The sequence below is a fragment of the Grammomys surdaster genome, unplaced genomic scaffold, assembly GCF_004785775.1.
Source record: "Grammomys surdaster isolate TR1022 unplaced genomic scaffold, NIH_TR_1.0 130, whole genome shotgun sequence".
NCBI lineage: Eukaryota > Metazoa > Chordata > Mammalia > Rodentia > Muridae > Grammomys > Grammomys surdaster.
Window position 1 is genome coordinate 16,986,751 of NW_021604588.1, and position 15,254 is coordinate 17,002,004.

Consider the following 15,254-nt stretch of genomic DNA (forward strand, 5'->3'; position numbering starts at 1 on the left):
CACACTGTCCTCACTCACCTCCAGATGCCACCACACTGTCCTCACTCACCTCCAGATGCCACCACACTGTCCTCACTCACCTCCAGATGTCACCCTGTCCTCATTCACTTCCAGATGCCACCACACTGCCCTCACTCACCACCCGCCCTCCGTCCTCACTTTCTATCTCTCTTCTTCCTGCTACCTTACAGGACAGCACTGTGACCTCTCTTCAAGTGCTTGATTTAATTTCTAGAGTATGGCATTTTAAGAGACTTCACAGGAGGAAAGTTGACAAATTATTAATGAATCTGTCCTCAGAGAGCAGTTTACCTGTAAATGTAAGATTCAGTTCACCAATGTAACATCAAATAACTATCACACAAGCAGGACACGTGGAGTAGGGATACAATGTAGCACTCTAAGGGAGGCTAGACTTTACTTAGGAATGGTAGCTGGGAGCAGGGTCTCTTGCCTGTACTCCAACACTGGAGAGGATGAGGTAGGACTACTGTTTCTATGAGTTCCAGGATAGCCTAGGCTATGCAGTAAAGCTGCCTTCCAAACAAGGACAATGACAACAGCACAGAATTCTCTGCACTGTTTCTTCTATTACATTAACAAGATGTCAGCCCTCCTTTTCATGGTTTTTAAATTATGATTCATTTTGAAACATTTAAAAAGACAAAAGACAAGATTTTATAAAAAACCTCTGACATGTGAGTTCAAGGGTTGACACAGGAGAGCTCTGACTCACACTTGGGCTAGCTGAGGACTTTTTCCTGTCCGGCCCCACCAAGGGGCTGGCTGTGACTTCACTCTTTGAGCCCACCGTGGTGCTGCCAAGTCTGCGGGCTGTGTCTTTGTCCCACTCCTCCTTCTGTTCACTCTCCACACTGTTGGCCTGCGGCCTTTTGGTGTACGAGACAGCAGGGGGGATGGAGGGACCGGCTGCAATACATAGAAACAGCAAGGTTATCTGGAAAAGAACAGACATACTTCCTGCCAACAAAACCCTCCTATGCTAACAATATCCACATTTGTGTCTTTCATACTCTCGACTAAGATTAAACTGATTATAGGAGTCGGTTCAGGTCCCCAGAAAAGAGACGCTGTGATCGATCACCCAGTGATGCCAGTCTGAGAAGGGCCCAGGAGTGAGAGGAAATGGGACAGTGTTGGGCAGTGCACACTGGGCAGTGCCAGTCTGTCTCCTTAGACTTGCTCCTCACCATGGTCACTGAAGCGCCTCTGCTTCTGGTTGGCTGAGATGCTTCGCTGGACCTTCAGGTGAGCAGGTGACTGAAGGGTGCTGTTGTTTAGGTCACTGCTCGGCCGGGATCGCTGACACAAGTTTCCACTGGACAGTGACTCACCACCTTCGAACTGTGAGCAGAGAGATCACCCAGACTTTAAAACAGGAAAGCGTATAAATAAAATGATTTGAAGTTATATGAGGAGCAATCAAAACTAAAAAGAGACTTCAAACTGGCATGAAAGAAGGGAGGGAGCTGGATTAGGCCACTCCCACTATCACTCGGAATCTACTAGTCAAAACATCAAGTAACAGCCAGAAACCATTCACTGCACGGTAACCGCACAGCAGACATGGTCCTGGGGGTTCTACACACGTTACTTGCTTAACCACTGCCACAGATGTGTGATGCATTAACCTGCATTTCCAGGTGGAAAAACAAAGGTCAAGGACACCACTCCCATTCAAGCAGGATGAAATCTAAAACCTCACACACAAGTATGTGTATATATACATACATGTCCATGTATATATATGCACACACAGGAACTATTAAGTATATTTTACAATTGGAACTAAGATTAAAATGTTTTGTTTGCTTTTCTACACTTACAAAACACAATTTCTTTTGCTGGCTCTGATTAGGAAATGACTTCCCTTAGCCCCGAGCATGGTAAGCTGGGGGCTTATAGACACACAGCCTCTCTTCAGTGCTGCTGTGAGGATTCGAGCCAGCACTGCACTGCAGTTCAGAACTGGTGCTGCTCACTACAGCAGCTGGGTGTGCAATGACCCATTAGCAACTACTTCAAGGTGGGGTCAAGGATTAACATATTAAACCTTTTCAATGACCCTAAGAGCTGAGTATTATTGTCCACATTTTACAGACAAGAAAACTGAGGATCAGAGAATAAGTGCACAGTTGATGGCTCTAGTGGGGACTGTGAACCTGACTTTTTCATTCACAGTAGCTTCAATAGTTTACTTCCAACATAATTCATATTTGAGTTTTATATATGCCTGGACTTTGTATTTGAATTAATAAGAAATTAAAGTGTCCAGAGGTCATCTGAAGTCCAAGTAGGACAATCAGAAGAGGCTACAAATAACTCCTAGGGCCCTTCCCTCTGAGTCTCTTGACTAGGCCTCACTGATGCCCCACACCTCAGCTGTCAGCCCCTCAAGACCTCCCTCCTCCCCAGCAGTTCTTATGCCTTCTCAGCAGATTTGTTGAGGAGGTTAGATGCATTAACAGTTGTGACATCCTTAGAATAGCTCTTAGCACGGACCTGATGATATATACTCCTCTGATAACAACCCCCTGAGGAGCACAGGCCCTTCTGACAGGTCACCTTATACAAGCAGGCATCTGAGAAGTCAGGGCTTACCCCACTTCCCCTGGTCACCAAGTGTCATTAGCTTTATGTGTTCGTGCCACATGCACCTCCTGGGTAAACTTCACCCTAGCCTGCTCTAGGTGCCAGCTCTCCTATACAGTCTCAGAGTATTTGCAGCACACCCCATAATGTACAGTGGGGCTGGTTGCTTAGTTCTACCCCAAGGGCTGCTGGACAGGAGGACGTTTTGGCTTTTCCCTCATGCTGTTAGCATAGTTTCTGATAGAAGGCAGGTTCAAGGCATTTCAGTTGGAATGTATGATTTTGTTCATAGTTACTATTTCATTATGAATAATTATAGCCTTTTTAAAAGAACGCCTCTCACAGATGTCTAATTTTCAACTTTCAATGCTCTGGCATAAAATTACCAATGCTCTGAAACTCCTATTTCAACTTATCCCTCTATAGCTGCTTTCCCAGAGAATCATTTACTTGTATGGTTTGCCACTTTCATTCAGTTATTTTCTGCATCAGTCTCCTTGTCATGGACCTCTGCTGACCATGAGAATTCCCAGCTAGGTTCACGAAAGTCACTTGGCCCAAGGCCAAGACCACGCAGCATCTTTCCCTAAGGTCTCACCTATCTACATGGCTCCAGCTTCACAGGCTTCTTTTGCCTTAGTGCCTTGTTTCTGTATGTTTATGACAATCACACTGCCTTTGACTGCACAGTGTACACCAAATAACTCTGAGGACACCATGCTCAAAGTTGAGGCTGTGGGTGGAGCTGCTCGGTCCCAATGAGATCAGTAAACAATTTAGCCCCTTGATTTCTGATCTATAAGAAAACTATTAGGATCTTTGTGTTATTTTTGGTCCTACCAAGAACCGGACACATTTACTAACATATCTCTATCCATTTAATTCAAAATTAATATATATTAATTTAAAAAAGGCAAAAACTACTTACCTCAGGTGGTTTTCTACCTAGAAGAATATAAGTAGCCATAACTTCGTCATATTTCTGACTTACTAAGGCATCATTGATTTCATCTCGTGCAAAACCCATGGTGACCATAATGTCTAGGAAAAAAAAAGGAGAATTTTTCTTAAAGTGTATTGATTTAGTAAATGATCAGCGAAAACATAGATTTGCCAATGCTGTTAGGGAAAACTAGTTCTTAAAACACTCAAAGTGAGTTTTAACTATGAAATCTTCTGGATTATTAACCTACAGGTAGAGTATACTCAGGTACTATACACTTATCATTTTAAAAGATGTATTTATTTTTATTAAGTGTTTTGTCTGGATGTATCTATATACACTACATGACTACCTGGTACCTATGGATGTAAGAACAGAGCATCAGTCCCCCTTGGACTGCAGTTACAGATGTTGTGAGATACAGTCTGGGTACTGGGAATTGAACCTGGGTCGTCTGTAAGAGCAGCAAGTGCTCTTCACTGCTGGGCATCTCTCCAGCCTCCATTTCTAATTTCTTTATGTGTACAAAATTATTTATACTACAGACTTAATATAGTAAGCATATTTTTCATATCTTGGGACACTTCTGAGCTGGCCTGTTTTGTGCACACAAGGTCGGCATGTCTAAGCCTCACACAAAGCCTCGCTCGCTCTTCTTTCTCTCTCAGCGCGGCGTCAGCCACTCAGGGAGAGGCCACCATCTCAGTCAAGAGCCTGCTTCCTTTCACTCTTTCTGCAGGTCACAGCTTCTCTCTTAAGGCTTGCTTCCACAGTGTTCCCATCAAGTTCCTACTGAGGACTGTGGGCAGGGAGGGTCGGCTCTGCTGAGGAGTGAGAGCAGAGATGGGGCGGGAACGTGCCCAAAGCTTAGAATCCAGTCCTGACCCTGGCTGTACTTTTCAGTCTGCTCAGTGCTAATAGTTACAGTGGTCACTCTTTCAGTGAGGGAGTGCAGAGAGAAAAAGTTACAAATCTATCTAACGTATTTTAATTTTTGTACAGTTGCCAACAATTGAACAGAATTACAGATATACAGGAGAACAAACTAAGGAAGTTGGATATTTTAAATTGTAAAGTCCCGTGTAAACACTGCCATGCTGGCTAACGGCTCTCACATGTAGTCACGGGGCCTCTCATGGAATGTAAATACTTACCTATTCTTTTTGCATCATTGAGATCAAGCTCAGGCTCAGAATATGGTTTTAGCTCTTCTTCTTCATGACCAACATTCATCCATCGGTCTTTCATTATTTGCTAGGAAATAAACTCTAGGTCATGTCTGGTGAATTACAACATTCAGCCCACTCCTCAAATGTGAAGTGTATTGGTTCACTCAACAAGAATCACGTGACACTTTCAAATACATTTACTCTTTGTACCTTAATTAATGGTCTAACAGAAGGTGTGGGTCTCTAGTCAACCATAATCTTATCACAACTATGTTACCCACTACTCACCAAAGGCAATGTACAAATAATCCTCTTTTCACGTTGCTTCAAAAGGAATATTTCTAAACCGAAAAGTTTTAATATTTTTTCTGGTCATGTATTTATTTTAAAATCACACACCTCAGAAAGAGGAGATCTTGGGGGATGGAAATCTAGGCTATTCTGTCTAGGTAACTAAAGAATATGGGAAAGGATGGTGGTAAAAATTAAAGTCTAGAATCAGAAATCAGGTAACTATCAAAGTGAAAACAGGTATTGGTGTGAATTATCCCAATCAAATAACCTGATGCTGTGAACATCAGCCCTGGGCTGTTAAAGACAATCCGTGGGGACAGTCCATAGAGTGAGAGGAAACAGCTATAACCAGGTAAAAAGTTAGTATCCAAAATATGTAAAGAAGGCCTATAAAAATTATGCTGTAAACTACACCCCAAAACTTTCACTATTGGCTAAAGGGCTATGTTATCCATAGAGGAGTGTTTTAAAACTGAGTTACAGATCCCCCCAAGACACATACAATGTAAAACTTACTAACTATAACTGGTACAAAGGGCTGGAGAGATGGTTAAAGAGTCCTGGCTGTTCTTCTGGAGGAATTCATTTGATTCCCAGTACCCACAAGTGGGTTACAACCATCTGTGACTCCAGTTCTAGGGGATCCAGTGCTGGCTACCATGGGCACCAGGCAAGCACATGATGCATAGACATCCATGCAGGCAAAACATTCACATACATAAAATTTTAAAACAATTAAAAAAACAAAGAGTGAAGTTGCAGCTGCATCTGCTGCCATCTGGGCCCTGGTCTCACAGGGCACTTTGGAGAGTGGATAGGCATGTGCACAAGCTGAGGTAGCCTGGCCTCAGCCACTGTCCTATCCTCCTGTGGTGGGTGGTTTGAATAGGTGTGACCTCCATAGACTCATGTGTTTGAATGCTTGTCCGTAGGGAGTGGCACTGTTAGGAGGTGTGGTCTTGTTGGAGTAGGTGTGGCTTGCTGGAGGAAGTGTGTCACTTTGGAGGCGGACACTCCTCACACTACATCTAGACTAAGACAGCCCTCTTCTGCTGCCTTCAGATCAAGATGTTGAACTCTCCTCTCTGTCTCCAGCACCGTGTCTGTCTGTACGCTGCCATGCTTCCCAAAACAATAATGGGCTAAACTTCTGAAATTATAAGCCAGTCCCAATTCAATGTTTTTCTTTTAAGAGTTGCTATGGTCATGGTGTTTCTTCACAGTGATGAAACCCAAACTAAGACATCTCCTAAACCCTCCCCCGCCCCCACTGTCTGCAGCTATGACCCTGTGCTACCCCCTGGCTGTGGGCATCAACAAGGGCCACAAAGTGATAAAGACTGGGAGGGGCTGAGCAACTTGCTACTTGGTTGCTGAGGCTGGCCATGATCTGTACCTCCTCAGTAACTGAGTTTATCAACCTAAACCATGAGGTCTGGATCATTTTCATCCTTTTAACATCAAGAATGAAAGACTAAACATCTGGCTAGCTATTCTAGTCAACATTTAAATCAGTAAATTAGTCACTTCTGAGGAAAGCAGTGATCTTTATCAGTAGCCCACAGAGACTGGTGAGCACTGTCCCCCAGGTGCCTTTGTTCCTTCCACTCTGCCCTAGGGACTGCTGCTTGGCCTCTGGGAACTTTACCGACACAGCTGAAGGGGCTTCCTGGACACAGGTGGGTCACCTACACTTCTAACCTCTTCCAGCACTGGCACACACCGACCTATACATGATTTAAGTAAATCTTAAAAAAAAAAAAAAGTGGACTCAAGAGCCGGGACGGGAAAGGGTGATATTCTACTGAAGTTCTAGCCCTTTAGAACTGAGGAGCCGCTGTTTTTCCATTCTGAGAGGTGACATGCTTTTCTACAAATGGTCAGAAGTAAGCTAAGAGTAGTAATACAAAAATGGGCTTTCAGTACAGATGCCAATATTGACATGTCTTTTCACCCCAGAGGAAAAAAGACATAAAAAAAAACCTGAGCTAAAAGCTAATCACACTTAGTGCAGCTAAAACACCAATTGATTTGCTCCAATAAAGCACTTAGTAATTTCCCAATTCTTTAACTCCCACCAAGCAAAACATATATATGGGAGGAGAATTATGGAGCCATGCTGGGCTGTGGCTTCCCAGGCTGTGCACACCTCCCGGCAGATGTGCCAGCAAGCCCACACTGCACTGCCCAGGAGCTTCTCGGAGTTCCCTGTACTTCCAGTGCAGGGAAGACAACTTTAAAAGTCCAAGCCAGGAATGAGTACTGAGTCTTTGAAATTCAGTTAGTACAGGCCAAAATATTCCTAAAGACAGATAAAGGGGCTGAAAGGATGTCTTAAATTAAAAGCACTTTTCTAAGGTTCAGTTCCCAAACCCAAAAGGCAGCTCACAGCCATCTGTAACTCTAGTTATAGGGGATTTATCACCATCTTCTGGCCTCTGTGGGTACTGCATGTATGTAATTCACATTGAAGCAAGCACTAATAGACATTCAAAAACAAACAAACAAACAAACAAGCAAACAAACACCCCAAAACTTTAAATACCAACGAAAACCCAGATAGGAAAATGCTTAAGATCACCAGTTATCTCAATTACAGTGTAAGAAAGGATCTGGGTTGCCAGAACCTGTGTAACAATCAGGGCATGTAAACTGGTGCTGTATAGAATGTGTGGGCCACAGCCCTGTGCTAAGTGGACAGCACCTGCCCCGTATGCTCTACTCACGTATCTATACATTTCTGTACTCAAGTTTTTATTTGGTTTCATATGATTTCTGATAGTGAAGAATTAACTGGGTTAGAATTTTCAGTCATTTTCGACCTTCAAATATCTGGTCAGCCTTAACCAACAAAAAGGTTTTTTGTTTTGGACCAGATAGTTCTGACAAAGACTATGTTTATTCTCTCCAAAAGTCAGTTTTGTCTCCATTGTGTCAGTTTTAACAACTCACCAAGGAACCAAGAAGAAATAAGCCTTTGGAGAACCCTACTGTGTCTTTTGAATAAAGAACCATCACTTTTCCTGATGCTGAAAAGGCAAATTAGATTTAGGTTAAACAGAGCCCCACTCAGCAGCAGCTCCGGGGGGTGGGGGGGGGGAACCCAGGCTCCACAGCAGCTCTGGGAACCCAGGCTCCGCAGCATCTAGAATGTGTTCTGAGAGTGCACCTAGGACACAGTGCACTCACCTCCAGGCTGCCCCTCTTTATGGGATTCAGCACTAACAGTTTCTTCAGGAGATTCTCACAGTCTGTGGACATGTAGAAGGGAATGCGGTACTTCCCTCGAAGGACTCGCTCTCGAAGTTCCTTTGACAAAGAAGGAAAGTATTTGTTAATTATTGGTTGACATGACAGTTCCTGCAAGAAAAGGGCTTCAGCACCAAACGAGCATATACCTTTAGATTCTGGCCATCAAAAGGCAGGGAGCCACTGACCAGTGTGTAGAGAATGACGCCCAGACTCCACACATCCACTTCCGGCCCATCGTACTTCTTGCCTTGGAAAAGCTCGGGGGCAGCATAAGGCGGGCTTCCACAGAATGTGTCCAATTTGTTCCCCACTGTGAATTCATTGCTAAAACCAAAGTCAGCAATTTTAATATTCATATCAGCATCAAGGAGAAGGTTTTCAGCCTAAGAGGAAAATAATAAAAAGGACAATGTAAAAACCGTACACAAAATAAAAATGCTATACCTGTTTCAGATTCTAAGCTCACTAGTGCATGCCTCTCATTTTAAAATGTAACACTAAACTTTGCAGAGCGTAACTGTCTAAACATCTGTGGAAGCCTGAGTTTTGACACTTAAAAAGGGAAGCTCATAGAAGCTATAAACACATTTTCCCTCAAAGTTTATTTTAAGTCTTTTTAACTCCATAGTAAGAGGTATCTTGGAACTGTACCTTAACAGGACCTAATCTAAGGAACACATATTGAAATCACTGCTTCACCTCAGACTTAAGCCAAAATTAGCCAGGGGAGCACCATTTTCACAGGTAGTTGGTGCTAAGCTCCAGGGCCTGTCTAAAATGACAACCCGCCGGCTCTCAGGCTCCTTTACTCAGCCCTAGGCCCTCTCTTATAGAATACTTCCTCAACAAGTATGTTCTGTGAAGGGAAACAAACTGCAATAGTTTGGCTCCCACAGACTTTATTTTCAGCAATACTTGCTGTTCTAAAAGTAGAGTCCTGTCTAGAGTCACGTTCTGTAGGAAGTAAAGACTCTGCTCCCATGTTTGAGAGACTAAAATTCTTAAACAATCACCCAAAGATAAAAATGGAAACGTCTCCTATAAATGCAAGCAACACATTCGCTTTGTGAATGCTTCATGTCAAATTCTATTTTCAACTGATGAATAAATATACCAATAAAGCTATAGGTTGGTTTGTAGATGTGCTTGGTCAGAGTCCATGAAAGAGTAAAACTGACTGAGATGAAATCAGAGGGCCTTGGCTTCACTGGAGGACCTGCCATGTATCTCTCCCACCTCCAAGTCTCCGCTCTTCCTTTTTCCCTTTATGGGGTTATCTTATACTTGTGAAAAGTCTAACTACAACAGTGGTGGCCAGTGTGAATTGTCAACTTGACAGAGTTAAGAGTCACTTGAGGCCAGTGTGGGGACACTGGCCCAGACCATGCACATGCCTATAATCTCAGCCTGGGGACCTGAGGCAGGAGATTGCAAGTTCCAGGTCAGCCTGGGCTAGCCACACAGCAAGATACCTGACTCAAAAACTTCAAACCCAAACCCAAGCCAAAGCCTTCCAACTCTTACCCTCTAACCCACCCCCTCCACAAAAAAACACAGAAAAGAAAGAAAAAGAAACCAGAAACACAACCAATTAATCAACAAATAAGAGTGGATACACATACTATGGAAATGGATGAATCTAGGAGAGTGACGTTAAATCAACACTTACTGACTGAGTAACAACAACAACAACAAATGTCTTCCTGATATAAGGGCCCAAGTCTCCTTGGCTACCTGTAGTAAGGTGGACATATCTAGTTTCTCCAGAAACTTCTAAAGCAGTGGTCTTAACCCGCAGCCCTTTAATACAGTTCCTTATGCTGTGGTGACCCCCAACCATAAAATTATTTTCATTGCAACTTCATAACTGTAAATTTGCTACTGTATGAATCAATGTAAATATGTGATATGCAGGATATCTGATATGTGACCCCCGTGAAAGAGTCATTTGACTTCCAAAGAGGTCACAACTCACAGGCTGAGAACTGCTGGTCTAGATGGAAATCTAAGCAACCACATTGCCTCCAAAGAGCCCAGCATGCAATGCTGACGTCTCTGTCCATGGATATATGGGCACTCTCTCTCTCTCCCCTGGACTGGACTGAACACATAGTTGTTGAACATGATTTTTTAATATAAAAATGAGCTATTGAGCTATGACTCAAACAAAGAAAAAGGGTAACCAGCCATCTTTCTCACTGTAGAAATGACTTCCCCCTAATCCTCCAAAGAGAAGAACTGCTCCACAAACATCTGGAGCAGTAACAGGTCAGAAGACTAGAACCAGAACACAGAATTAGATTTCTGACCACTGTGTAAGGCAGTATGTTTAAATGGAATCCAAGTCTGATGCCAAAGGATAAAAGCAATAAGAAAAGTTAAAAAACAAACAAACAAAAAACAAAACCAGAAGTAAGAGGCTGGAGAGTGAAGAGGAGGGCAGGAGAAACACAGGAGGCAGAAGCACTAAGCCCAAGCTCGGGAAGCCTGTGATCATAAGCATTCTACCATTCATATGCTCATCTCAAACATTTACTTCCTATTGCTGTGATAAACACCGTGGGCAGAAGCAGCCAGAGAGGACAGGGTTCGTTTACAGTCCACTGATGAGGGAGGAACTCCAATCAGGAACCTGGAGGCAGGAACCTGGAGGCAGGAGCTGAAGCAGAGGCATGGAGGATGCTGCTCACCATCTTTCACCTCATGGCTCACTCACTCAGTTGGCTGTTTATGCCATCTAGAAACACCTGGCAAGGAGTGGCCCCGCCCATAGTGGGCTAGGACCTCCCACATCAATAATTCATCAGGAAAATGCCACACAGACTTGCTTACAAGCCAGCCTGACGAGGGTGGTTCCTCACTTGATGGCCCCTCTTGCCAAAAGACTCTAGCTTCTGTCATGCTGAGAGAGAACTGACTGACACATGAACTCATTAAAACCCTCCTCTTATTTTGAACTTTGGTGCTAAGAAAGAACCCTGGTTCTTACACATGACAAGCACATATCTGTGCCCTGTGCTTTGACATTACTTCTGTCTAGATGGGACCTTGAACATTTTAATGTGAGGACAGAATTGTATATTTATCTATTTAAACTATGGAATTAACGGTCACTCAAGTCCTCTGACTCTGATTTACACAACGCCACACCCGTGTTCTCATATGCTTGCTGAATACAGTGCCTTTCATAAGCTATAGTGACAGTTCAGCAAAACTCACCCCATCCAGTGCCTAAACTGCTGGGTAATCCAAGAAGCAGCCCTCATTATATTTCGACACATTTTAAGTGTGTGTAGAACAATATGGTGTGTGTGCCTGCATGGAGGCCAGAGGGGGATACCCTGCTGTCTCATGTCTGCTTCATTTCCTTAAGATGGTATCAGTCTCTGAACCTTACATTGGCTGTTTCAGCTAGGCTGGTCAGCCAGTGAGCTCTCAAGACCTACCGGTTTCTACCCCCAAATGCTGGAGTCATGGGCACGCACAGCTCTACCAGATTTTTGTTAGGTGAGTGCTAGGGATTTGAACTCAGGTCTTCATACTTGCAAAGCAAGTACCCTTATTCATCAAGCCTTCTCCCCAGCCCCCTTATTATTACATATATTCATAATTAAGATTTTAATTTTAAAAGCAGCAGCTTACCTTAAGATCACGGTGAACGATGCATTTTTGATGACAATACTGTACAGCAGATACAATCTAAAAGAAATATTTGGATAAAAAGTCAAAATTATTTTTTAGTTAAATACTTGATTTTAATATTTATCATTTTCAATTTGGATAAAGTATTAACTTTGATTTTAAAAATAATAGCAATATCATGATTCCTTTAGTTTAAAAAACTATGTTTATTAAAGAAATAATTTTTTTGTTTTTTTTTTTGTTTTTCGAGACAGGGTTTCTCTGTGTAGCCCGGGCTGTCCTGGAACTCACTCTGTAGACCAGGCTAGCCTTGAACTCTTGAACTCAGAAATCCGCCTGCCTCTGCCTCCCAAGTGCTGGGATTAAAGGCGTGCGCCACCACCGCCCGGTGGAAATTCTTTATACAAGTTAAATTCCTCTGTTTACACGAGTCAAAGTATATCATTTGTAGTTTAGAACAAGGGTTTACTACAGTGTTGTCACGTGTAAGCTAGCATTCTAGATAGCTGACTGGAGTGAAAGCAAAGTTATTTGGGATTCCATCACATTTGCCCAAGGCCTATTTCCTTAATTTATCAAGAACTAATCAGTGGAGTATTTAATAGCATCTCATATTTTCTGCTCAAATATAAAGAAACAGGAAAAAAGCTAACAAATGATCAAGAAACAAAATCTTACACTAATTAATCTGCCCCTAATTTTGCTGGGCAAATTTCTTTGCACTGCACATACATTTTGCAGCCATAGCTTTTAACTAGTGTGTAGGACTCTGAGGGAAGGACCAGACAGGGAAATGTCCAGCAATGTAAAGACTTCAAATACAAATAAGCAATAGACAGGCTTTTCTGTGATGATTCTTTAAAAGAACCCAATAGCAATGGCTAAGGAGCTCCCCTCTATGTGTAATTATAACTGGTCCTCAAAGGATGCTCATTTGAGTGCAGAGCTGTGGGGTTGGTTAAATGTGAACCCAGTGTGGATGCAGGTTAGCCATTCACAGATGGAGGCAGAGGAGAGATTTCCACAGTCTAACTGTGACATGAAGTCCAGTGTGCTACCGGAAGGAAGGGAAGGATCCAAAGCTCAGTGAAAGTGGCATTTCCATGTTAGAAAGTTATTCACGTGTACATCAAAATGGCTCCATGACAAGACACGGATTTAAAAAACAAAAGTACCAACACACAATGAATAAGTACCCCAATGAAATTCATTTTAATCAAGTCAGTTTATTGAGTACCTGTTTCTAGAATCTTCCTAAACTCCAAAGCTTTGACAATGGACACTAACATGACAGGATGCTGCCTGAAGCATGTGTTCTTCCTGCAGACCATGATCTCTGAGCTAGTGTCCCACATTGTGAAGTGTACATGCCCACTGCCAACAAGGGGCCATGTCAGACATGGAAGACACTGTGGCTTCTGACTCACCACATGAGCTGTCACTCATAAACCCATGTGTCATCGCACTGGCCTACAGCAGACTCTGCCACTTGAGCACATCCCCACGAGCAGGATGCAGGAGTTTCTCTATGCTCCTTCTGTTGTGGACCTTGAGAACAGGACTTATAAACAGGCCCGCACTGACCTTCAGGCCCCACATGTCTTAAGGAATAGCTTTGGAATGATTTATAAATTCGTCAGGAATTCCTCTTCTCTAAGTAGTAGCCTTGACATTGGAATCAATATTATAATTTTTAAAATAAGATTTATTTTCATTTTATATAAGTAGGTGTTTTGTCTGCATTTATGTCTGTGTGCCACATGTGTACAATGCTCACAGAGGCCAGAAAATGGTATGAGGTACCCTGGAACCGGAGGTTCAGATGCTTGTGAGCTATCATGTGAGTGCAGGGAATTGAACCAGGTCCTCTGGAAGCAGGAAGCACACTTTAACTGCTGAGCCATCTTTGCAGTCTCAATACTATTGTGTGTGCGTGTGTGTGTGTGTGTGTGTGTACCCTCACAACCTATGGAATTGTGCATTATGTGTTATGAAGAGGCACTGTACTGGCAATGATTGCCAAGATGATTTTAAACTGTGTATTGTCTTTAGCATACCAAATAGTAAGGTCAAGGGCATGAATCTATATATTCTTGTTAATATAGCACATTCTTTTACCACTTTTGTAAAAATCATAAATACAAGTGTGTGTGTGTGTGTGTGTGTACAACATTCTATACTTGCTATGTTTTTAGCAAGTAAGTAAAACCAGCAGCCTAAAAAGACAAAGGGTAAGTGGAAACCATCCCAAAGGGAACATTCGTTGACAACTGGAATTTTCTTGCTCATCTGTGGCTAACACCACTTGACAAGGAAGGAGATAACTGGAGTGCTGACCAGAGGGCACAGAGTTCCACCCAGGATAGGAAAGAATTTAATGGAAGGGGCTGAGCACAGCCCGGGCTCTTACTGATGCTTTTCCCATTACCAGCTGTTTCCACAGCCACTGTTGTTTGTTTTTTTTTTAAGGGCAAGCAAGCAAAGCTCACTGAGTGGAGTGACAGCTCGGTCCAGCAGGGAGGATCTTGAACATTCACTGCCCTAGACTCACTATTTTTGTGTGCACTTGGTGTATGAGGTTGCAGCAAGCTCCTGAGTGTGATGTGTACTGAGGCCAGAGGACAACTTTCAGGAGTTGATTCTGCCCCTCCTCTAAGTGGGTCCGGAGGACTACACTCAGGTTGTTGGTCTTGGTGGTAAATGCCTTTGCTCCCTGAGCCATAGCACCCCACCCCCACTATGAATAACTATAGCAATCTACCTGAGAAACAGAGACTTAGAAAACAAAGCCACTAGATAATCGCTTTGGAAGGTCAGGTCAAACAGTGAAGCAGGGTGTCTTCACTCTCAATGATGAGGGCTATTCTGTGAGTTAGCCTCCATGGAATGCTGCTCAAACAGACTGCTTACAGAGTATCTTCAACTGCAGAATCTATGTAGTGTTCACACATGAAGAGCTAAACTACTTTAAAATAAAAATTCTTAAACCACTAAGGGCAAGTCTAGGAGATAACACATCACTGAAGCTTTATTTCAGTATATTTTACAGACAATTCACAATTCATTAATCATTTCTATATAATTTATAAAGTATACTTGATTTTTTCAGCATAGTTGTCCAACAACAGATTAATGGTTAATGAAAATTTGGTATATAAAAATGGAATATTAACATTAAAAATGATAACATTTACAAGGAAATGATGTATACATTAAGTGAGGTCACACAACCCAAGGAAACCGCACATGTTCTCCCTCACATTCTGGGTCTATGTGTATATGTAATAGTAAACAAACATACATGTGGGCACACAAAGAGAAGAGAAGGAGAAAGGCTAAAC

The 15,254-nt window shown here is 42.7% G+C and overlaps 1 protein-coding gene across 2 annotated transcripts in view; it reads right to left on the minus strand.

Annotated features, from left to right (window-relative positions):
- The window catches only part of Mark1 (microtubule affinity regulating kinase 1), a 111,344-nt gene that overhangs the window by 20,040 nt on the left and 76,050 nt on the right, over positions 1–15,254 (minus strand). For both annotated transcript variants that reach the window (XM_028758123.1, XM_028758114.1), the window contains exons 7-13: positions 11,914–11,970; positions 8,418–8,654; positions 8,209–8,328; positions 4,711–4,810; positions 3,542–3,654; positions 1,212–1,365; positions 737–930 (exon numbers count right to left, since the gene is read on the minus strand). In XM_028758123.1, coding sequence (XP_028613956.1) covers positions 737–930; positions 1,212–1,365; positions 3,542–3,654; positions 4,711–4,810; positions 8,209–8,328; positions 8,418–8,654; positions 11,914–11,970 — 975 coding nt within the window. The remainder of the gene's footprint in view (positions 1–736; positions 931–1,211; positions 1,366–3,541; positions 3,655–4,710; positions 4,811–8,208; positions 8,329–8,417; positions 8,655–11,913; positions 11,971–15,254) is intronic.